The sequence below is a fragment of the Centroberyx affinis genome, unplaced genomic scaffold, assembly GCF_046629955.1.
Source record: "Centroberyx affinis isolate AG114_WGS23_722 - 3 ecotype Tasmania unplaced genomic scaffold, CSIRO-AGI_Caff_v1 ptg002536l_1, whole genome shotgun sequence".
In the NCBI taxonomy this organism is placed as follows: domain Eukaryota; kingdom Metazoa; phylum Chordata; class Actinopteri; order Beryciformes; family Berycidae; genus Centroberyx; species Centroberyx affinis.
In genome coordinates, this window is record NW_027280754.1 from 178,182 (window position 1) to 202,981 (window position 24,800).

Here is a 24,800-nt window from a genome sequence, read left to right on the forward strand (position 1 = left end):
ATGAGTAATAGGTGTACTCCAACCATTGACAAACAGCTAATACTCCATTTTAGTTCTACATGGTAGCAGTACTTTCAGCTTGGGTGTAATTTGGTCTATATAAATAAAGCTTAGATATCGGCATAGAAAATTCCCTCTTTCCCACGTTGTAAACTCGTTCACATACAGATTACGAAATTTCCGACAGTCCATGAACGCAGCAAGAGGAGACGTCACCGGCAGTTGCGTGCACCGCACTTCCCTGAAGTTGAGCGAAACAATATTCATGTTTACAACTGTCGCTTCCCGCTTTATCATAATCCAGACAGGGAAACAACAACAGCTAGCCACATGGCTCGGTTATAAGTCCCGAAAATGATTAAGACGGAGAAGATTTTACACCTGAAGAGTTCCCGCGGGCGGAAGGTTCGTGTTGTCCGGGAACATTATCTGAGAGAGCAAGTTCCCTGCTACAGCTCTCTCTGTCAGGCGGACTGTGCCAACGGTAACTCCTCTAAACAAAGACCGAAAACCCATTCAGGCGCTCACTGTTGCTTACCTGGCGAAATATCTACCGTGTAACTAAGAGCATGACAATAAGCAGAACTGTTAAGATGAGGTTACTGAAAACTAGCTAGTTGTTAGCAGTAACGTTAGATACGATGGCAACTGCACCACGGAATTAGACATCAAAACAAAAAAGGCAGGTTCAACTGAAATTCGATAGCACACACTGCTGAAATACACTGAAGTGTGGGTAAATGTAGGAGGAATTACGTTAACGTTACATATTACTTCTCTAACTAGGGTAACTTTGAATTTCGGTGACATTGTAAATGAAATTGCATAGTAATTTGTATTTCATATCTTATTTTTACAGCGACAATACACCTTTAATCAACATTACAGTAAATGTACCAGTGTTAAACTGCTGTGCCCTGGCATGAAGTTGAAGTTGACACAGAATAACATGCAAAACAGTGCAGACAGATTAAGAAGACATGATATTGAACCACACAGACAGACACTACACGTGTAAATGATTTACATGACATAATATTGACTTGAATTTGGAGTCACTCATGTATTGGAGATGATGATGCTTGGACCAATCTTGTGCTCAGACAGATAAAAGCAACTTGGTGATAAACAGTAGATTATGTGCTGATATCCACTCAGATCCTCTTTAAACCAGGATGCAGATGAATCTCTACACTTGTTACTTGGATAAATACCAAGTTTTCCTCTTCTGTCACAGTGTATTCACTCTCCCATATCCAGTTCCTTGCGGCAGTCAAAACTAGGGCTGGATGATGATTCAATATTATCGTTTATTGTCTTTCAGTGGAATCATATTGTCATGATATGGTGATTTTGGGATACACTGAGACACAGTTCTGTTGTCTAAATTGATGATAACATGCACATTTTATGTAAAAATGCTGACAAAATTACATATGAAACATTTTAAGGAATATTTCACACATCACACCTAACATTACCATTCAGTTCAATGGGATGAACATCAGTTAGATTATTTAACATCTGGTTTTGCATACATGAGCCACATCATGATATACAGTATATCGGTACTGAAAAACATCCGTATGATTATCGTGATATTGATTGCCACCATATCGCCCAGCCCTAGTTAAAAGCGCTCTTGACAGTCTGTTCCTGGCTTCCCGATCAGGTGGCAAGGTGCTGTCAGGAGAGGCGACCCACTATGTGGTGCCGGATGTCGGGGTGGCGGCCGACTACCTGGAGATCCTGGAGTTCAGAGAGCTGCAGGGCGTCGTTTTCACCCAGACCGCCTGCCAGTCCGTGCAGCACAGCAAGGGACGCAGGTACAGGAGCATCTACAGGCCGGACAGTCACACAATATACTGTTTAACCCAGGTCTGTTGCTGTGTAGGAGGTCCACAGACAGTCCTTCAGCCCAGATTATGATATGTTCAAACAAACATACTTCTACCAACAAAGACAAAACTGTTGGCTACAGGCACCGTAAAGGCAACACTGTCTATTCTCCTGTGGCCAAGACCTTTCTCTCTGAAAGCTTCTTTTGCATTTAACCTTTAATAAAAACTTACCTGCACAAGTGGGTGAAGAGTGCAGTGAGGTCAACCTCATTATATCAAAGCTATGCTGATCAAGCTAAACGAGATCCAGCCTGTGAATTTAAATACCTCACAATGAGTGTTTTTGACAAACTTGATGAATAGTGTAAATAAGGAGTCCCACATGACCTTCGGTAGCCTTCCAGTGTATTTTTTATTTCTGCTTATGCTGCCATTCTAAAATGTTGCATCATTAATATGATGAGGCTTCACTTTTGATAATGTTAGGTAGATGTGGCTGGTAGGACATATGCTGATGCCATACTGTGTTAGTAATTGCAGAGCTCCATTCACTTCAACTCACTGGGCGCCCGCAGGAAGAAGCACTGAGTCAGGGTGTGTGTGTGTGTGTGCGGGTGTGTGTGTGTGTGTGTGTGTGTGTGTGTGATGGCCACTATAGACTATAGACTATAAGTCTTCTTTACAGCCTTGGCTTTTCTATAAGTCAAAATTTTATATCTACCTATAACTATCTTTACCATCTATGGCAAAATATTGTGCATTAAATGCTAATCTTATATATTACCAGAAAAAAGTCCACCCTAAAACACTTTATCACTGTAAAAAAAAACACCTTTTGGCAATGTACCTTTAATTTCTGGGTCCATTTTGTTGTTTGGTGTATTGTTTTTTTTAATTCCTGTGGATAACTGGCCAAACATAGACAATATGACATGTCCAGATATTTCCAGCAGTTTGATAGCAGAAAATGTTTGATAGCAGAAAATGTTTCAGCGATTTAAAACATCAGCGGTAAACGTCAGGTTTTGGTGTCAGTCCCTCAGAATCAAAGAGTGAGGGCTTCTTTCTAGAGCCGCCATTTTGCACCAAGAGACGTTCAATAATCATACAGGGAGAAATCCATCGTAGAAGAGGAGAGAGACCAATTTCTCCACCTATGCAATGCAGCCACAAGACAGGTTGTGTTTTGACAGATGCCCCAGTGTTCCTGAACTAGCCTCTACTCTGACGGTTGTCAAAAGCAGTCTGGTTCTGGGAAAGTCTACTTCTAACTGCAGTAGAAGTAGGCAATGCAGGTTGAGGGAGAGTGGGTTCACCAAAAACGTAAATTACAACTCTTCATCACAAAAAACCCCCCGGAATGCATTGAACATCACAAATTGATGACATCTAACACTGTAAAGAGTATCAATGGGTGGATTTTTACTTTTAATGGATGTGTGTATTTCTGGATAGGCAGTACAACCGTCTGCGCAGCCTGCTGAAAGACCCCCGTCACGACTGTGTGCTGTTTGCCAATGAATTCCAGGAGTATTCCTACTGTCCGCGTGAGAAGGGAGAGAGCCAGGACAAGTGGCAGACCAGGTCAGTGCTCATTCTCCCCCAACATCACTCAAACTTTTTTCTTAGGTTTACCTTTTTAAGATCTATGCGTCGGTAGTCATAATTTATATGCAAGACTAATTGAATACAAAATATCCAAGCTTTAACAGGCAAGCTGTCTGTATGTACCTTGAACTGTAAATTGTGAATTACCTTTGTTTGTGTGTGTGTGTGTGTACCTTAGGTGTGTGTACTACGCAGCAGTGTGGTACCATGACCACCTGGCAGGTATGAAGCCTGTAGTGATGATCACAGAGGACCAGGCTGCGGTGGCTCAGTACAGCAGCCTCAACTCTGGAGTGTACGTCATCTCCATCCAGGTACATTTCACACTTGACTTCAACCATGCCAAGCATCTTTCTACACTACCAGTCAAAAGTTTGGACACACCACATTTTTCTTTATTTTTACTATTTTCCACATTTTAGAATAATAGTAAAGACATCAAAACTGTGAAATAACACAAATGGAATTATGCAGTGACCAAAAAAGTGTTTAACTAATCAAAACTATCTTAGTAGCCGCCCTTTGCCTTGATATAACGGCAAAGGATTTGGAAAGAAATTCATACATAGGATCAACTTCACTATTTATATTTGTCTAAGAAACACATTTCAAGTATTTAAGCATAAGCCTCTAGATCAAAATGGCAATAATGAAAAACATTGTACATTCAATCAGGTGTGTCTTTTTGACTGACTGGTACTTTTGACTGCCACTTTTGATCAGTGGTTCTCAACGTGGGGTCCGGGGACCACCAGGGGTCCTTGAGGGGATTCCAGGGGGTCCCCAGCAAATTGATGAATTGTTAAACTTCAGCATTATTTCATTTACAAGAAGTTAACACAATTAGAGAATGTAGAAGAAAAGACTGTTTTGATCATAGTTTCACTGTTATCTCTCTACCTACAATACAGACAGTCATGGAATTCTGGACAAAATCATATCTAACAATAAAAAATATTCTCAGATTTGGGTCTTAGAGATGAAATCTCATCAAATGGGGGTCCGTGGTTCTGATGTGGACTAAATCAGGGGTCCTTGATATGAAAAAGGTTGAGAATCACTGGCCTACATCACTTCTCTTCTCTCGTATTGACCTAATACGCTTTCTGACCCAATAATAAGCAAACCAATAGTAAGAAAAATCTACTCTACTGTTTTTTCTCCCTTCACCAGAAGCATTTAATTATTAATTTTTGTGACAGTTCCAATGACGAAACACAGAGTGAATAGAGGGATGTAACAGCCTAACATTACCTTATTCAAACCCATGCAATGCATATTTGCAAGCACAGTCACCAAGATATCACAGAGCGTGTGTACTACAGAGGACAAACTAAATTACTAAATGTACGAACGTTAGAGCGAATTTTCATATTAAAAGGGTATTATCAAAGGCTTAGTTCTACAAAGCAAGTACAAAAGATTGCAAAACATCTATAAATTTACATCATTAATCTATTTAGTCACAATTTGTATAGCTCCAACTGGCCTTACATAATTGTTCACCCCCTAAATCCTAAATCTTATTCACGCTACAGTAGCATGGATTGCTTTGAGTGGCGTAGTGATTGGTTAATACGTAATTGTCTTGCATTGCCATGCCTTGTATGTGCTCCATCCATTCATAACGCAGCATTGAGCTGTTTGACAACTAATATGCTATTGAGATAGTTAAGGAAAAACTTACCAGAAAAAAAGTTTACTCTCAGTTTTGATGAAGTGGCTGCAAAATGACTCACTGAGAGTTATTTTAACAGATGAGAAACCATGATGATTCACCAAAAATTAAAGCATAGCCTGACAAACTCTGCAACCCTGCAACCAATTTATTCTAAAAGGAGAGCAGTAATTTATCTGTCTAGTCTACCTGTTCACAATGGTGCACGACCACTGAGATGCATAAGCTGATTGTCAAATCCAAGATTGCCAAGTCGATGTTGTGTCCTTGTGGAGAAAGTTCTTCTCAAGTTGTCTGAGAGAGAACGAAATTCTCATGAAAGTGAACAGAGAAGCTTCCTTACAGTTTGAGATGGACTGTGTGCTTCACATCGCGCGCATAATTAATTAAGACGCACAGCTGTTAATTTTCCCACCTGTTAACCGGCTCTGTACTGTAGACCAGTGATTCTCAACCTTTTTCATATCAAGGACCCCTAATCTAGTCCACGTTAGAGCGTTAGATTTGATGAGATTTTGTCTCTCAGACCCAAATCTGAGAATATTTTTATTGTTAGAAATGATTTAGTCCAGAATTCCATGACTATCTGTATTGTAGGTAGAGAAAAAACAGTGAAACTATGATCAAAACAGTCATTCTTCTACATTCTCTAATTGTGTTAACTTCTTGTAAATGAAATAATGCTGAAGTTTAACAATTCATCAATTTGCTGGGGACCCCCTGGAACCACCTCAAGGATCCCTGGTGGTCCCTGGACCCCACGTTAAGAACCACTGCTGTAGACTACAGTGCTGTTCAGATGTGATGCGTTCTCTCAATGAATCTCGGGGCTTTCCACTCGTTCTCGTCGGCCAAGTCACCATCCAATTCATCCTCTACTGGCAAGGAAACTTCCAGGATCTTTATCTGTCCTCTGTCCGTTCGTTCTTTTGTTTTGGAATCGTGCTTCGGCGGTTAGCTGTTACATAAAAGGCATCATGGAGGACACAAGAACGCACAAGAACACATATTGAAAAAGAGCCATACTGTAGGCATGTAAATGAACACAGCTGATGGGCAAACATGCAGCAGCTGCTGTCAGTAACACCTTGAAACATACTGGGAGATCAAGGAAGCAGAGGGAGACTCTAGTGTAGAATAATGTTTTTATGTAAATACTATTTAATGTAGAGTGTCTTTGAGTATCTTGAAAAGCGTTATACAAATATGTATTACTATTATTATAATGGTATTACTGAATGCTGATATAGTGTTAGGTAGGTTTATTATCTAGCCTTATTGATATAGATACAAATACATACAGATTAGGGCTGAACGATTTTGAAAAAATATCTAATTGCAATTATTTTGACTGATATTGCAATTGCGATATGATTTGCGATATTACAGGGAATGATTTTTTACATCATTATTCTCATTTTCATTGAAAAACCTATTAAAATGATTATGGTGTGATTTTTGCGGGGATCTATACCAAACAAAGATGTTTTCTTAAGTCTGTAGAATATGATGTGTTGGCCAGGACATCTCTGCAGCACCACAATATTTAATTTAAAATGGTATTTTGACACACATTTCGCCTTTAACAAATATTGCGCCTCCTGCGATTTGAAAATTGCAGTAGGCCATATTGCTATTTCGATAAAATTTCGATTAATTGTTCAGCCCTAATACAGATGTATCTATCACAGAGGTCAGGTTCTACTTTTCACTGCAGTTTTGCTGCACCACCACACTAACACTGTTACTCAACATCCAAGAGGAAATATTTGGAAATGAGGAGGCACTAGGATTGATCTAGCAGCAAATTAATTGAGTGAACTGAGTATTGTGTTACAATGTACAGATGATTTTCAATTATATAACATTCAAGAAAGAACTGTCTAGAGTGGTTGTTGTAGTACGATGGCAGGTGCATGATGGAGGACTTCACTGTGGCTTCCACAATAGCTTGCATTTTACAATTAAGGCTTTGTAATTCATTATGATTGATTTGAAATACAGTAAAAAAGTAACACAGAAGTGAAACTAGGAAAGCTAAATCCACTCAAATTTACCTAAAATTTGAACCTTGCATGTAAAACGACTTTCCTGTTAAATCTGTGGTGCTTTTGTAGCATAATTCTGCATAGGTACCTGCTTAACTGCCTCACTATAAAGCTAAGCCCATGACCCATAATCCCACTTCTTGTGTTATCTGCTTCTGACATTTCTTCGCCTGTGTGTCCCTGTTTTGGCCAGGATTATTTGCAGAACTTCTGGCCAGAGCTGCAGGCAGCCCATGAGCTGTACGGCTCCATTTCCCAGGCGCTACAAGAGAAGGAGAGCGAGAGCACAGAGAGAGAGTACGCCGAACATCTTCCTGCCGAAGTCCTGGAGGCCGGTATCAAGTCGGGACGATACATTCAGGTACAAATCCACCAATCTGGTTTGTGTCCAGTGAGGCTCTCCTTAGGGAAGCACAGCCGGTTATGAAGTTGAAGAAAAAACCAGGCTTTTTGAAATGTTGGAAAAAATACACACTTGAAATCCATTTTTGTCACTGAGTTTAAGAGCAAAGACTAATGTAGATAAGTTTTCTGACTTCTAAAATCAGTCACAATTGAAACCAGTTTTACTTATATGCATAGTAAGTAGTGGGAGGAAAACCAGAGAATAGAGGAGATGAGATGAGATGGAGGAGAGGGGGAAAAAAATCAGTTTCTTTCTGCACTAAAGGATCATTGGTTAGACTTCCAACTAATGAGGACCTCATGCTAAGCTTGTCTCTTCTGTTGGCACAACAAATGAAATGGTGTCGGATATGTGCATTTTAAGGTCATGGAGGTGTTAGAAGAAAGAGATTTAGCTAAAAAATGTAGCTTTTAACTCCAAAACACTGGGACAGATTAAGGGCATCCCAGTGGAAAGGGCTTCCTCAAAGGCTCAAAGGGACAGGACAGTGATACTCATTCTCCTCCCTTGACCAGAGTTTTCCTACCGGACAGGGAAATGTCACCTGCCCGTTAACGGCCCTGTAATCAAAATAGATTCTTTTTTTCTCTCTCCATTATCAGGGAACTCTGAATGTCAACAGGCACCGGGCACAGTATGAGGCTTTCATCAGGATGGAGGGTTCCACTAACAAGAACACAGGTGCAAAACAGCAGGGACCAGCACGACATTTTCTACCGTTCATGATGATTAAGGACCGCTGACCGCAGACAGATTAGGCCGTTCCATTTATCAAGCCCTGCAAACCATTATTAAATCTAAATAATTTCGCAGCTCTGGTGACCGCATCTTGGTTTTGTAACTCGCTGTTTCTGTTTGTCTGTCTTTTTGACCCACTCTCCTTTCAAGACCCCCACTCTTTCCCCTCCTCTATCTCTCTCTCCCTCTTTTTTCTTTGTTGTTTCTCTTTCTTCTCCCACCTTCTGGCTTGCTCTCCCCTTGTCCCCTCTCATCTCAGCTCTGAACAGCGACGTGTTGGTGTGCGGTAGTAAGAATCGTAACAGAGCCGTGCATGGAGACGTGGTTGTAGTGGAGTTGCTGCCAAAGAGTGAGTGGAGAGGAAAGATCACAGCACTGACTGAGGGACAGGCGGAGGAAAAGACTGGAGAGGACCCCCAGAGCCAGCCCATGCCTACAGGTGGGACAGTAAGCAGTGACCCAAATATTGAGCCAGTGGAGTCAGTTCTGTGGGTTTTGTACACACACACACACACACACACACACATATTAACATTAACATATTAACGCTTAGGTATGGGTCCCAAGACACAACTCTGTTTTGGAACCTGTTCCAATTGACCAAAGTGCCCTAGACTGTTAATTAAGACAATTTTTGATGCTATAATGTCAGAATGAATATTACTGAATACCACTGTTTTGGTAGTATAAAGTGTACTTTTATAGATCTAAAGGGTAGATATTTTAGGACAAAATCCCCTCCGGTGGCGATGGCAGAACATGACACTAGACTATATTATTACTCACTTGCTCTCATCTGATGACAACAGTATTTATTAGCCCTGGGACTAAAGCAGTTCCCTGCCTGCAGGCCGTGTTGTGGGGATCCTGCAGAGGAACTGGAGGGACTATGTGGTGACCTTTCCCCCCAGGGAGGAGACTCAGTCCCAGAGCAGGAACTCCCAGCGGATCCTGGTGATGCCCTGGGACCAGCGCATCCCCAAGATCCGAATCAGCACTCAGCAGGCCGATGCTCTGCAGGTCCGGTCCACTTTCCTCTGGCTACTGATTTATTCACTCACTTGCTTACTCTTCCAGCCACTCACTTACCTACTTTGAAGGAAACTAATTAATTTAAGACTTCCCAACATGTTAAGCAGCTCTTGTTACTTGATATCCTGGTTATTTTATAATTTGGGTGGACTGTCATTAAGGTTGAGTCACTGTCATTTAGGCCAATGATGCAGTGGCGCCAGTGTCTCATAGTGGGTCATACATTTTCTGAGCTGCATAATTATATCTGACCTAAAATCAAAATACAGCTTAAACTATAAATAATATAAGCTTGGTAATCATTTTGATATTAGGATCAAGCATATGGAGAAAAGCCCAATGAACTATAAAGATAATCTAATTGAAGGGCAAAAACCACATAAAACAAGACTTTGTGGCCTAAGTAGTGTAATGTCTATTGTATCAACATGAAAAAAATTCTTTAGAAAGTGGCACAACAGATTTGGAATTTCTAGGTAAAATTGTTGACATTTATTTCAACTAGAATGTAACTGCAACACAAAACTAAGAAAAACCTCTGTAGAGAGTTTTTTAATGTGTAAATATTCACTTCACATGGTGCAGACAGGGAGATTGATCCATACATACAGGCTCCGGACATTAAGATGGGAGAAAGGGGACCTGTTTGTTCAGTTCTCCTGTGTATTTGTGTTCCGCTAAAACAAAAACTACAAAAATAAAGTGATAAAAAAAAAAGATGGGAGAAAGGGAGTTCAACTATGAGTCTCCGTAGGTCCGGCAAGATACACAGTTTCTGGAGGGCAGAAGATACGAGGAGGCACATGAGGTTTAAAATCACCAAAATGAAACAGTGAGCAGGGCCATGTAATGCCTTATGAGTCTCTAGAAGCCCAAAACCCAATAAAGAGTGAACAGGAAGGAAGTAATGTGATCGCACCCTCTAGCCCTGGTCATAAGATCTAGTTTGTATTTATTTGAATAATCACAGTGAGCACTGAGCAGTGTTGGCTAATTCAAAATCTTGCCCCCCTCCCCTACCTTCCTCCCCCAGGACCACAGAGTGGTGGTGCGCCTTGACTCATGGGAAAGCACGTCGCTCTACCCAAACGGCCACAGTGTGCGGGTGCTGGGTCGGGCCGGGGAGCTGGAGACGGAGGTGCAGACCATCCTCATAGAGAACTGCATCCACGTGCCACCCTTCTCAGAGGCCCAGGTCTGTGGGGAAGCTTCTGATTTTAGTCATACAAAAAAAAAAAAATGTTCTGAATTCTATGAAACTAATTGATGTTCATCCTCACTATTTCACCTTCTGAAATACTAAAGTACATGCTGGAAGACAAGACTGACTGGAAACCATTGATTATAAAAGCAAAATGGCCAGGTTGGAGTGGGCAGAACATAATAAAGTTGATACAGAGGGATAATGCTGATAATGTGTAAAAAAAAAACCCAAATGAGATAGACATGAGTGATTTTGAGTGATTTAGATTTACTTGTTCCTTGGGGGAGGGCACGCATAATTCCTAAATACTAGGAATGACAGTACTTAGAAACAAAAAGCATAGATTTCCTCCCTTTTGAGTATTTTGTTCTTAAAAAAGACATTATGTATGTGACTGAAAATGTATTTATGTGGTAAGTTTGTTGTAATTCCAAATATCATTAATTTTGGCTACTTGGCCGAATAGTGTGACGACACTGCCACCCAGAGGAACATTTTTCAAGCCTTCAAGGACACAGTCAGTGTCTCGGCAGTATTATAGAGAGGCCATGAGACTTTTAAGATCCTTTTTATTCTCCATCCTTCTCAAGCATACCAGACTGGTTGAATAGTTTGTACTGTAAGTTACACAGCACAGTTTTTACTGGTTTACTTTCTTCAAATGAAACAAAATTAAATGAGCTATAAATCAGTTCAGCTTGTACACATGCCATAAAAAGGTTATTAATTTGTCCTCCTGACTTGATAGAATTATTTGACATTATCCATCCAATCAAATTTATATTTTCCACTAAATGTTGGTTCTTTTTTCTTTGTAATCAATGGCCTCCAGTTGGACCGGAGTCACAGCACAGAATATCTAATTGTGTCTTCTGAACCCAAATGTAACCTCATGTGTCTGTGTGCATCCATGACTGTGTCTGTCCACATTCAGCTGAGAGAGATGCCGGTGAACTCCCCTGAGAAGCCGTGGAGGGTGGACCCCGGCCAGGCGGCGGTGCGGCGGGACCTCAGGAACAGCCACCTGGTGTTCAGCATCGACCCGCGGGGCTGCGAGGATGTGGACGACACGCTGTCGGTGCGCAGCCTGCCGGGCGGCGAGGTGCTGGAGCTGGGGGTCCACATCGCTGATGTCACACACTTTGTCACTGAGGGCTCACTGACCGACTTGGAGGCACGAGCTCGGTGAGAATAGAATAGAATACAACTTTATTGTCCAGCCAAGGCAAGAAAATCATCTTTGGTCTCACCAATTAAAACACAACATCACAGCCATGTACATCACATCAATAAAACAAAAACATCAATGCGACAATCTACAACTTGCATACATCACAGAAGCCATATGGATGAATAAAGACAGGAGCATGGTGATGAAAATGATATAGATGAGATGGACAAAAGCAAACCATGGAACCAAACTTTGCGTAACATCCAGTTACACTGTGCTGATTTCTGGCCATGGCATTTTGTTATTATGATTTATCAGTTTCCTTTTATTCAAGACACCAAATTGTATTTGTTTCTCCAAATACTCCATGTTAAAACTTGGCTATTCCATGGAATCTTGCATTCTTGCCGTTGCTGTCTTTTCTCTCTTCATATTATTCTGTCTCTATCCTCTAAGGTCGACTACCTACTACCTGGCAGACCGCAGGTACGACATGTTGCCTGCTGTCCTCAGCGCCGACCTTTGCTCTCTGCTGGGAGGAGTCGACAGGTCAGTGGACTCCACATGTCTCTACAGTATGTGGGTGTGTGCATGTGTTTTGGAGGGTGTCATGCATTAATTAGCATGTATTTGTGCACGCATCTAAACATGCTATCTACGTGTCTGTTTGTGTGCATATGCATTCAATCAATTCAATTCTGGATTATATCTTGAACCCAGTCTTGCACAGGAGTTTATTTATTGCACAGGGGATCAGTAAAGTGCAATCTTATCTTACCTTATCTTATCTTATCTTATCTTAATCCCAGGTACGCCATGAGTGTGCTGTGGGAGCTGGATGCTCGCACCCTGGCTGTCAACAAGGTGTGGTACGGCCGCACCCTCATCCGCTCCTCCTACCAGCTCCACTATGAGCTGGCCCAGGCCCTGCTCAATGGAGAGGAGGCCGAGGTACCGGAGCTGGCCCAGCTCGGCGCTGAGGAGAAGGACGCTAAGCTAGCCCAGCTCACCCAGGCTCTGGAGACGCTGACACACATCGCCAGACACCTCCGGGCGCAGAGGGACCGAGGGGGAGCGCTGGAGCTGGAGGGGGTGGAGGTAGGGTTGTTTCCTCCTGGTCTGTAAAGACATCAACTAAAACAGAAATGCAGATAGATTTTTATTTGTGATGAAGCAGCCGTGGTGAAAGATTTCAGCTTTATAACCGGCATGAATCATGTTCGCCCAGACAGTGTGTATCCGTTCATAAACAACAGGTTGTCATACATGTGATAATTCCTGAGTTATCACAAATTATGTAATCTATTTGAATTTAAAACCATGTACCATTATTGCCAGCCACAGATCTCGGATTACAGTTTCATAATGACTGACTCATAATTGGCAAAGCAGCCCGCAAGGTTCCAATTTACATCCAGTTCCCTTCATCCTTTGCCTAAATTAGATAATTCAGTCAGGCACTCCAAATATCACTTCTGTGCAAACGACACAGGTCAATCCCACTGACTGTCATGTAACACACTTTCTCCAGTTTACCATCAGATTTTCATGCCCTGCAATTACCAGTTGGAAAGCTCAATTTAGACCAGTTTAGATGCAGTTAAAAATGCTTGCTACTTTTGAGGGAACATTACATAATTCTGGTGAGGAATTATTTTAAAAAGCTGACTGAATCCGACTGTGTTGCCGTCCCTCGTTAGGTGCGCGCCCAGCTGGATGAGGAGAGGAACATCACGGCCCTGGTCCCCCGGCAGCCCCTGGAGGTCCATGAGACGGTGGCTGAGTGCATGATTTACGCCAACCACTGGGTGGCGCGCAAGATCCAGGAGAGCTTCCCCCAGCAGGCACTGCTGCGCCACCACCCGCCGCCACGCCAGGAGTTCTTCTGCCAGCTGGTGGACAGCGCCAAGGCCCGGGGCTTCAGCATCGATACCAGGTGACCGGCAGCAGCTGGCAGGAGTTTACCAGTTCTTTGTATGGCAACCAAGGAGATGCATCGTATTGTGTGTTTTTATAATCTCTCATCTCCCACTCCCACGGTACGCATGCAGGCCGATTGAACAAAGGTCTCAAACTGGCCTAAGTAGAGGAGTTTCCTATGTATTAAAGGATATTAAAGGATATTACCGATTTTTATTTAAGTTTGTGCCACTCATCTAGGTTCCCCTCTTTACATTATTCTTGGTGGTGTTTCTACACAGTCAGCATAGTTGGAGATATTGGGCTCATTTTCCTCCCTTCAGAAGAAGCCATTTGCTGCCATTATTTTTTGTACAGTCTGAAAAACGACTTCCACAGATCTGAAAATTGCCCAAGCTAAATAATCCATCACAGTAAACACAAAGTTAATCGCAGTAGAGCCAGGTGCGGACGATGAGGAGCTACACAGGGAATATGAACCACAGTGGCAGAGAGCATAAACACTGGGAAGCTATTTTACTGCTGTAATTTAAAAACTGTTTTTTTAATTTTCAAGTAATAGGTTATAGCCTATTCTACATCCTACCATAATTATAAATACATAAGTTTGACATTCCCCATTTTTATTGGAAGATGGATGGATCAATAGGTTGATGGATCACTTGTAAAAACTGAATATCGAGATACCAAACTAACTTCACAGCAGTGGATCTACAATGGTTCAGATGGCAGGTTAAGATGTGACAAAGGAAAGATAAAACACTAGAGTCAATAGAGTTATTAAATTTTTGACGAAGGGAGGGAGATGCTCTCAGAGAGGCAATTGCTATTACACTATGTTGCATTACCAACTGAAATACCTTGTTTCTCTGTGTTTGTCAAATAATCTCAGTTTTTGGAGCTTTGCTGAGTCCCTGCATCACGATCTGTAAACCTGTGACAGAGTTGTAGTTGTCAGCACACACTTGGTAAGAGTGTAATTCAGAGAAGCATGTGTTTGAACAGTGTTACTCTTTTGCACCAGGTCCAACAAAGCTTTAGCTGACTCTCTGGACCGGGCAGTGGACCCTCAGGACCCGCTGGTGAACAGGCTGCTCAGAGTGATGGCCACCCAGGCCATGTCCAACGCTCTCTACTTCTCCACCGGGGCCTGCGCCCAAGACCAGTACTACCACTACGGTACACCAGACTATCCTCATCATCTGTTGTTATTATCATATTATTCAGTGGAATTGCATTTGTATGTATCTTCGATTTTTAGTGCAAATGAAGGATGTGGATTTGATATACTATTCAACAGAATTCTTTAAAAAATGTAAACTGCCTTTGAAAGAAATGAAATATTTTTCTCTTGATTTCCTAAAAATACGATTTTCAGACTAAATTAAGATTAAAGATGAATGCCAAGATGAATACATTGCTAATGTGTAGGGAGGAGTATGATCCAGATTTGTACAGGAAGCACTGTGCTGATGTCTGTGTCTCTCTGTCAGGTCTGGCTCTGGACCGCTACACACACTTCACCTCACCTATCCGTCGCTATGCCGATATGGTGGTTCACCGCCTTCTTACCGCGGCCATCAACCTGGAAAAGGGGGCGGGACCTAGCAAAGCATTAGCCAGTAACAAAGACCTGGAAGAAATGGCTCAGCATATCAACAATAAGAACAGGGTTAGTACTGAAGGCTGTGTGATTCACCTCTTATTAGATAAAATGGGTCAGTTTATCACAACAATTTATGGCCAGGGAAAACACTTGGTCCAAATTCTAACTAATTAAACTAATAGAGTATATCCTGTAAATATAAGCTGATTTGGCAACTTCCTCTTTGGTTTAGTTTCTACGTTTGTTTTTCATAATACTGCACCATTCAAATGTGAGCAGGTTAAACAGACTAAACTATTTTACCTGCGGTTTTATTTGGTTTCAAACATGAGAGTAAAACTTTTTTTAATTTTGTTTCTGAGGCTAAATGTACAGGACTTCCTTCTTATGTAAAGTAGTGAGGGCTGTTGAGTTCTGACTTGTGTTGATCCCTCGCCTTTCTTCCCTTGCTGAGAACCAGAAGGGTTTACTTGTTTTACAACAGACAGGGAAGACATCAAGGGAACACAACATGGTAATGTGGATCTGAATGCAGCCCTGGTGCAGTCTCAGTGTGTTCTAACCTTTAACCTCTAACCTCCTGTGTGATCTTTGCAGGCGGCCCAGCAGGCCCAGCGGTTATCCACTGAGTTGTTTCAGTGCCTCTACTTTAAAGAAAAAGACCCTCAGACAGACCAGCGCTGCGTGGCTGACGCCGTCATCTACGCCATCCGGGCCAACGGCGTGTTGGTCTTTGTCCCGCAGTAAGAATTTGAAAACTTTGACCTGTGGTCTGTTGCAGTTCTTTGTGATAAATGCATAATGTTTGAGAAGTAATGATCAAAAATCGAATCGGGTGAAATGGCCTGAAAAAGGAAAAATAAAAAATTCTGCTCTACTCCTGCAACAGAACCACTGTTATGGATGATGGTACCGTACGGCATCGCATGTTAACAATACTGACCACACCTGTGTCGTCCCCAGGTACGGCCTGAAGGGGGCGGTGTACATGAGGAACCGGGAGGGCCAGGTGCTGAATGTGGGACAGGACGGAAGCTGTGAGTGGCAGAGCGGCTCCATCCAGAGATACCTGGACCACATCAGCACCAGCTGCAGCTCCGGCACCTCCACCTTCAGCCTGTTTGACCACATCACCGTGAGTCACACACTTCACTCTGGACACATGGACATGATCCTTCATGTCAGCAGGGACTTTTATTTTATCAGCAACATGCAACAGACCCTTTTCACAAACATGGCTGACGTACTTCCGATCGGTTCTCATCATTGCCAGTAATGTTAAGAAGCCTCCGATCATCAACATACAGTAGTCTATAACACAATACAGGTGTTGTCATTGACATACTGTATCTTTCTGTTTCATGTTGTCAGACCACTGCACCACTATAAAAACGTGATTTGATCAAGGGTCACAATATGTTAACAGGCCAGAAATTACTGTTAGCCAGTTAGCATTTTGTGACCCTTGATAAAATCACTTTTTTTGTAGTCGTACAGTCATCTGACAACAGAAACAGAAAGATATGTCAATGACAACATCTGTATTGTGTTTAACACTATATCTATACCCTACTAAGAAGAAGTGGAAGTAATTGAAAGAAAAGGGTCTATTACCTGTGTCAGAAAACTTTGTTTACTAAGGATGGAAATATTTTGATGTTTCTGGTCGTATTAATTTCAGTGCTAACATGGAAGCGTATTGCATGACAGTGGAGTCCTCTGCTCTCCACAGGTTCGTATTTCTGTCCAGCCGTCCCGCTGCCACTCAGACGGCCTCCACCTGGATGTGATCAGCAACAAGCCGCACCAGAGCGCCGAGCCCCGGCCCCCCCAGCAGCAGGGCCGCTGCCAGCTGGTCCAAGAGGTGGTGCGGCTGGCCGAGGAGGCGTCCCAGCAGGCCCAGGAGAAGGCGGCCCGCGGCCCCAAACTCTCCAGAGAGGAGAGGGAGTTTCGCCAGAGCAAAAGCCCCAATCTGTACTCGCTCCTGGAGGAAGTTAGAGAGCTGGCCTTGATGGACCTCTCCTCCTGCGGGGGGAGCGGCCTGGGGATGGCTGCGCAGGTCTGTGCTACATCAGCGTAGAGCGGATCCAAGATGGGTTGAGGGTTAGATCAAGTACAGGATGCTCCTTCAGCAAAGCCCGTCTGGTCTTTGTGTGTCATGGATACTGCTGTGGAATCCCATGGAAATATCAGTAAATATCCATGAAGAATCAAGCACATTAACTTGTATTAGAGCAGTCCTGTACAGAAGCCCAGTCCTTTTAAAATACTACAGCAACGTTTTTAAAATCATGGTGGCGAGTTTACAATATTATCATCATCTGTACCCTTTAGCTAGCATGCTCTTTTTCAGCATGGCCCTGCTACACCCAAACATACTGACTCCTGGGATCGGCCCAGGACAAACAGTCTGATACTGTTGGCCACAGAGTAACTACACTGGAGCAGGTGAGTGTGAAGCTTTACTGAAGCACACGCTCACATCAGTGACATTACTGGAGAGGAGAGTGATACTCTTCCACACTCTGAACATATTTTTGCAGCCGGTCCAAGGATTAGGACCAAGACTTTGGTTATTATGAAAATGGTCAAAGAAGAACTGAAGGATAAAGGTGTGGTGATAATGGAATTCGTTCATCTAGTCCATTCATGCTGTGACCAGATGATCTCCAAAAGAAATAAACTCCTATTGATGAAACCAATTGATCAAAGGATAGTGTAGACACTGAGGTATTAAATGAGATGAAGCACTGATGACATTATTGTATTATTTTAACAAAATCTATTTTTGTAACATGCTTGGTAATATGGTGCATGAATATGAACAATATGATCTACATTGCAGTTGTTTTGCTTGCAATTGAAACTGTATGACTGAATACCAATCCCTAATTTTGTTAGAAGGGTAGATATAGCATTTGCTGACTAAAATACACAAATATTAAACCTGCCCAAATCAGATTAACATTGTTTTTTTCCCCAATGAATTTGCAAGTGGGCTTGGACTTTAGTAAATCTGGTTATAACTACATTTTAGTTTAATTGTCATAAACTTTGGTAAACATGCTCAAGAGGGACAGATAAATGAGTGTAAAGACATTTGAACCATCTGTGGTGCCACATGATGCCAACTATTTGGTGAACATGTTCTAGGTAAGTAACAGTCAAATAAAGTTTGTGGCCTATCAAATGAGGACTTATGACAGAATGTGTTTACACAATCACTAAAAACCTTGGAATACATGTAAGGAACATTTTGAAACATGCATAGCAACGATGGCCAATATCAAACTTGGCTGTGTCATAAGCTTTTAACACCTTACAGTCTTGAATCTTCAACATTTTATTTTAGGCCCAAACCTGAGCCTAAGGACTGAAGAACTTTATGTTGATTTGAAGTTAGGTATGACGGAGGATACTGATCACAATCTCCAACACATACAAGGAAAATGTTTGGATTATTTTATTAAAGACTTTTCCTTTATAGACAGTTTCAATTGGTGACTAAAAAGATTTTATCAAAAAAAAAAAAAAATACTGAATGGAAAAACACTGAGACAGAAATTTGAACAAGGTCAGGTAACAGTAGTGAATTGTACGATTACATTGTGTGTCTCTTCACTGAGGGCCCGTGAAGTAACTGACTCAATTTTGAAACACTCCTTCAGCCTGAGGGACATGGCAAAAAGACAGGCTCCACTTCCTGTACTTGTCGACTGACAGCTGAAGTCTAAAGCCACGTGCGTACCAAAACACAACAGAAAAGGCAGGGAGATCTATTCCTTTATAAAACACCATGGAACAGGTTTTCATCTTTACCCACAAGCTAGCTGCCATGAAAGGAAGAGAATAGAAAACCTTAAATTTAAAGAAGTTGGTTTGGCTTTTTGAAGACTACAAAAACGTGGTCCACATACGAATATGGTTCACTGTCAAAAAGCTTATTGGGAACAGTTGGCGGTCTTCAACTCAAAGGAGTCGACCGCTGCTGACGAAGACTGTTGTGTGTGTGTATTGCACATCTGCGTTACTCGCTATCCTCGCAGCCGTTGCCGAGTGGCGGCACAGAGCCGAGGCTGGTCTCTCCTTTCTCACACGGAGGTGAGTCCGGGGAACACACAGAGTCTTTGAGTGGAACCTGATTGGGTTGGTCCGCACTGCTGCCTCGCGCCTGATCTAAATCCTCCTCATCCTCCTCCTGGTTTTTGGACGGGCAGAGGGGGTGTGAGGAGGAGCTGGTAGAGGGCTGTTCCTCTGACAGGGATGAGGAGACAGGCTGGGAGTCCGATGGATCTAGAAGGGGGGAAAGGATGTGCACAGTGGCGTTAGCAAAAAAAGTTATGTGTTGTACAAGCAGTGAAGCTTGTTTTGTTTTGATTAAAGAACATGCACTGATATTTGCAAGCTTTCCCCCACACGTTCAAATCTCAGACACCACTGATTTTTATGAAACTTGGAGGGATGACTGGGTTCTAGCATTTAAAAATATTACACTGATTGGCCTGATGGGGGTACTATAGTTAAAGGTCAAAATTTCTAGCTCTGAAATGCCTCAACTCTTAAACTTTGAATCCAGCTATCCTTACAAATGATAAAAAAAATTGAAAGGTAAAAAATTATTTACACTGAAAGGTGATATCTCAGACACCACTGGCCCAATTTTGATGAAACTTGGAGGGATGATGTGTTTTGGTGTGTTCTGGTGTTTAACAAGTTACACTGATTGTCCTGATGGGGGCGCTATAATTAAAGAAGAAGCAAACTGTAAAAAGGCCGGAACGGCTACACCATTGGCCCGAACTAGAAAGGATGATGCATCTTGTTGATTGGTCCAAGGGGTGCCTGCATCATTTGGGACGACCCGTTTACTTGTTTTTGGTCGGTTTTTTTTATTGTGTGCCAATTGTCATCCCATTTCTTTAACAGATTTCCGTCCTTTTTGATGTACAAAAAGTCTTGAACACAGCTGTGTGCTCTTGCAGAACCTCATCTTGTATATCCTGATCACTATGGGAGGAGCAGAACGAACAGTGTGTTTCTAACCTGTCTGCTGCTGCTGCTGCTTGCGGGCCAGCCTCCTCTCAAGAGCCATCTGTCTGTTCAGCTCCATGCGTTTCTTCTGCTCCTCGGACATGGAGGGGGCGGGTGGAGCCGGGGTGGAGTGGACCGGAGGTTCGGGGACTTCAGGGAAACCGCCTCCGCCAAACGGGTCTGGGTCTCCGAAGATGTGCGCCTCAGGAGCCGCCTCTTCCTCACCTAGATTAAATGTCTGAAATTAACCTTTTGGCTCACTTTCCAGGAGCTAGTAAACTAAAAACTACTTGACAAGAATAATTCTCACTGAACAAAATAATTATACACCTGTTTACGATGCTATGTTGTGTCTAAAATCAGGTACTGTGTGAAGACATAGAGATAGAGACAAGCGCAGAGTTTTAGTTTACTCACTCATAGCCTTTATTATTTACTTTGGCCTTATATCTGCTATGTGTCGTCACATGGGAATAACATTAAAGTGTCAACTAATGTTAGACTAGTTAATCATCAAGACAGCAGAGAAACAGAAGTTTAGACGCTACCGCTTTGTCAGCCAATCAACAGCCTCTTTGATACAGAGCCATTGATTTGCTTGGCTTGCAGTCAGAGAGAAGACCAAAGACTGTGTATAACCAAGGAATTGACATGTTACTGTCTCAAGAAATTACCAGCCAGGGTGGTGGGTGGCACTTCGATTTCACCGCATAGTCAAATTTTACTAGCATTTGGCGGGTGTTAATTTCAGAACCCTACCTAGATTATGTACTTTGCGTTTCAGACGATTTTGATTGCGAAATATATTTTAAACAAACTTGCTCTGGTTTGGATGAATTAAACAGCTTATGAAATCAACCTATACTCCCTTAGAAACATGAAAATTTAACTGGATAGGATTTGCACGGACTCGACTAGGACCAAGACCAAGACTACAGTAAGTATTTTGCTTTTGATTTTGATTCTTGATACAGTGGATATTACTAGCATTTTTTTTTATCTCTTACCATCTTTACCGATGAAATCCTCATGCGTCAGTGGCATGTCCAGTCGTATTCGCTTGAGACAAGTCTGAGGTGGGAAAGGCAAAGAATTTCAAACACTGCACTGTTAGAAATCTGACCTGCTGAATATTGACAAGAGGTGTACAAAGAGAAACGCATCTTCATCTCACCTGGACTTCTTTTTTGGCACCTAACTTCTCAATTTTGTCAATGAAATCATCAAACTGCAGCTTGGGGTACAATCTGTGGGCCCAGTTCTCCATCTTCTGCATCAGGAGCCGCAGGTCCTCAGCCTGATTGGACACAGACGGCCATATTTTCATGACATTCAGAATAACTACAATAACCAACTACTCAAAAGTTGCCCGTTTCTGTTGACTGCACTCAGAGATCCGTTGTCAGCTCTTACCTCGTGCCCTTTGCCTTTAAAACGCACATTATCAAACAGTGTGCGCAGAGCTGGAAGTCCTCTTTCTGAGATTAGCCTGGAAAGAAAAGACTCTCTCAGTGTCAAATGTTTGAGCTGTAACTCTGTGACCATCAACTGATCACAAATGTAAAAGTACATCCTTGAAATCAGTTAGGAGTGGCTCAACCTTCTACTGCAGATCCCATGTACTCACAGTCGTAAATAGCACAATGTACTTTTTTTAGCTGCATCGATTCATGATATAAAGAGGGTCAAAGTACCTCTGAGAGTCCAGCTTGGGCTGTGGTCTCTTCACTCCTTTCCTTTTAGCAGTGGGAACATCAGCCAGCTTGGACTGCTCCCCATCTTCCTCGCCTGCATCAGCCAAACCAGATAATACAGGCTGTCAGCATCATTTTGTTCACAATTAACACCAGACAGACACCAGACACACACCCTTCTACAGGCCAATAACAGACTGACTTAGAGGAGACACTGTATTGTAACCGTTTAACACACGCAATGAATTCTCAGCATCCTCCTCACCGTTTGCAAAAGGGTCGGCCTCCTCTCCTGCCCCCTGGCCCGGGGAGTGAGGTGGTGGGAGGGGAGGGAAGGTTTCATCTTCTATCTGGTCGTAGTCAGGAATGTCAAACAGGCCGTTTTCCAGTGGATCGAACATGGCGCGGAGGGCTTCTGGAGAGGAGAGGGAACAGCAAACTGAACATTTTCGACCTGTTTTCCCCATCTTTTTTCTTTCCATCATAAATATATACATGTCTCATTACAGCGTGAGTGCCAATATGTTGTAAAAGACATGCTTTTGGGCTTGGTTTCTGGAGAGTCCTCTGGCCCATTAGGACTGTATTGGAAAGCCACACCCAGGCAAACAAGATATTAAGTAGCTCTGTGACGAGATTTTGGTCAGAATTGATCAGTATGAATTAAGATCCAGGTTGAAAACGGTTAAGTTATCAACTAGCCTAATCAGTTGTGAACAGTAGTCTGGGAAGCTACAGCAGGTCTGTGGTAATGTTAACTTAATTAAAAGTAGAAATGTGATTTTCAAGTTCTCAACTTTATGCACTGACAGATATCAAGAACCAACACATTTTCAGGACTGAACACAAACTCTACCCACCAGCCAAATGCTTGATAAGTTTGTCTAAATAATGCTGGTATGTTTCTCTGCCAGACACACTGACAGGTAACTAACCAACATTTTAAGGTTCTTTTTAAATAGCCTACATTTGGCAGGTAAAATAGTACAAGCGACATTTGAAAACGCTGGCCACTGTGGCTGGTGAATGAAAAAGTTTATTTTGTTTCAATTTATTTTTACTGAACAATATGCAATAGATTGTGGGAGTATCTGCGCAACCAGAAAATGTGCCAACTTAATAAAATAACAAAAACTCTACTCAACAAACTGCACTGACTGCAAGCAATAAACATGGTGTATTGCCCAACACTGTAACTATGTCTCCATTTTCCATTAAATTCAATACAGTGACCACTGGTTTGGGGTCACAGGACAAAAACTGGAGACCTAGGCCCTGATTTATTGAAGCCTTTCATGAGTGCAAAGCCAAAGACATAACTCCTGACTGGTCAAGCAAACTGACTTGCACCAATCACAAGTCTTAGTGCTGACTTTGAACACTGTAAAGGTGTTTGTACCCTTTAAACGTTTCAGTAAATCTGGGCCTGTTTCCATTAGAGATTTAACCTTTAGGGACTTACCCCTCCTACTGACTATTGTGACTGTCACCTCATCACAACAAAAGCCTAAAGCCTTTTACATAAAGAGGATTCTCATTCATTGGCGTTGATTCTTATTGATTCTTGAATCGAAATCCAATAACTGGTCCACAAAGAAGGTTTCATCCTCGGTAATGAACTAGTTAGTTATTTTCAAATCTCAAAACTGACCACGTTATCCGAGAGACTTGAAACACATGAAGGCGCTAAACTCAACAAAGTTGCTGCCAAAATGGAAAGCTCAAAACTATCAGCCATTCCTCCTATTCCACCTGCACCAGAGAAGCCACGGTAAGCTGAGTAACGTTAGCTACAATATACAATGAATAGCAGGCTCACGTCTTTGTCTGATGAGTATTTGCCTTCACTAACTTTATCGAAGTGTAAACACTGGGCTTCCAGCTAAGCTAGGCTGCTACCAGATGACTGACAGAAGATAGTTTAGCCAACACTGAAGCTAAACTAGAAGCTGGTGACGGCTTGAAACGAAGACTTGACGAAAGATTCAACTCAAAACCACAAGTCTCCAACATGATAGTAGCTGACAAGACACGACACTGTTATTAAAATGAGGTAGTTACGATTAAAGTGTCATACCTGTAGCGAGCTGAGGGGCGATTGCAGCGAGGACGCGGGCTCTGTAAAGTGCCGCTGAATCCCTGTTTTCTTCTTCTTCTTCCTTAGTTTTGAGGCGGTTGACATTCAACTGAAAGGTGCATTACCGCCACCTACTGGGCTCTAGCAACCACTGTATATTACCTACACGTCCTACTAACTGACTACTACTACTGCTGCTAAAAGTGCTACAACTACCTACTACCTACTTCTAAATTTACTATTACTTGTGCTATTGCCCCTAACGCTGCCACCTGTGCTACTACTGCTACCGCTATTATTAGTGCCATTTCTGCTAATACTGCTGCTGCTGCTACAACTACTACACATTACTTAAACTACTTCAGATACTAATTGTCTGTCTAAATAAGCTGTCTAACAGACCTGTCTAATTAAGTGACCTGCTTAACTTGTATGTATTACTGTATTCTTCCAGCTGCCCACAGTTTCTCCAGGAACTGTTTTTCTAGTTAATCCTGTTTAAAGTGCTGTGCTGCTAATTAGTGTGCCCACCCCTAACAGATTCTGCAAATTAATTAGCTCAATTCCCATCTTTCTCAGATTTTCCTTCAGTCAGTCCCTCTGATTCTGATACTGATTACAATGCAATAACACATAAACTTGACATTCACCTCATCTCCCTGTATTATGTTTCTCTATCCAGTATAATGTTGAGTTTAAACTATTCATAATTGTATTTACAACTTCTTCCCTTGTATTTTGCCCTC

At 42.2% G+C, this 24,800-nt stretch overlaps 2 protein-coding genes across 3 annotated transcripts; one reads left to right on the forward strand and one right to left on the reverse strand.

The window, feature by feature from the left end:
• Nucleotides 1-270: 270 nt before the first annotated feature.
• Nucleotides 271-18,625, forward strand: dis3l (DIS3 like exosome 3'-5' exoribonuclease). 2 transcript variants are annotated; one of them, XM_071534402.1, is made up of 19 exons: nt 271-484; nt 614-616; nt 1,673-1,826; nt 3,297-3,425; nt 3,628-3,763; nt 7,369-7,536; nt 8,184-8,262; nt 8,579-8,758; nt 9,170-9,339; nt 10,385-10,546; nt 11,490-11,740; nt 12,183-12,275; nt 12,536-12,824; nt 13,427-13,662; nt 14,671-14,825; nt 15,140-15,318; nt 15,850-15,995; nt 16,216-16,387; nt 16,985-18,625. In XM_071534402.1, the coding sequence occupies exons 1-19, from the start codon at nt 355-357 to the stop codon at nt 17,330-17,332; spliced, it is 3,180 nt and encodes a 1,059-aa protein (XP_071390503.1). In that variant the 5' UTR covers nt 271-354; the 3' UTR covers nt 17,333-18,625. The 2 variants fall into 2 exon arrangements, with proteins under 2 accessions (XP_071390503.1, XP_071390502.1); XM_071534401.1 differs by lacking the exon at nt 614-616.
• Nucleotides 18,626-18,709: 84 nt separating this feature from the next.
• On the reverse strand, nt 18,710-24,160 carry tipin (timeless interacting protein). The gene is made up of 8 exons (XM_071534406.1): nt 24,055-24,160; nt 22,243-22,392; nt 21,978-22,071; nt 21,697-21,772; nt 21,458-21,580; nt 21,291-21,354; nt 20,296-20,508; nt 18,710-19,545 (listed from the first exon to the last, which is right to left on the reverse strand). The coding sequence occupies exons 2-8, from the start codon at nt 22,376-22,378 to the stop codon at nt 19,280-19,282; spliced, it is 972 nt and encodes a 323-aa protein (XP_071390507.1). The 5' UTR covers nt 22,379-22,392; nt 24,055-24,160; the 3' UTR covers nt 18,710-19,279.
• Nucleotides 24,161-24,800: the final 640 nt, after the last annotated feature.

Coding starts and splice junctions, on each gene's coding strand:
- tipin (XM_071534406.1), bottom strand. CDS start 22,378: ATGTTCGATCCACTGGAAAACGGCCTGTTTGACATTCCTGACTACGAC. Junction 22,072..22,242: donor GGCCGACCCTTTTGCAAACG/GTGAGGAGGATG, acceptor TGGCTGATGCAG/GCGAGGAAGATGGGGAGCAG. Junction 19,546..20,295: donor GCAGCAGCAGCAGCAGACAG/GTTAGAAACACA, acceptor CCCCCCTTCTAG/ATCCATCGGACTCCCAGCCT.
- dis3l (XM_071534402.1), top strand. CDS start 355: ATGATTAAGACGGAGAAGATTTTACACCTGAAGAGTTCCCGCGGGCGG. Junction 3,426..3,627: donor CAGGACAAGTGGCAGACCAG/GTCAGTGCTCAT, acceptor TGTGTACCTTAG/GTGTGTGTACTACGCAGCAG. Junction 15,996..16,215: donor GTGTTGGTCTTTGTCCCGCA/GTAAGAATTTGA, acceptor TGTCGTCCCCAG/GTACGGCCTGAAGGGGGCGG.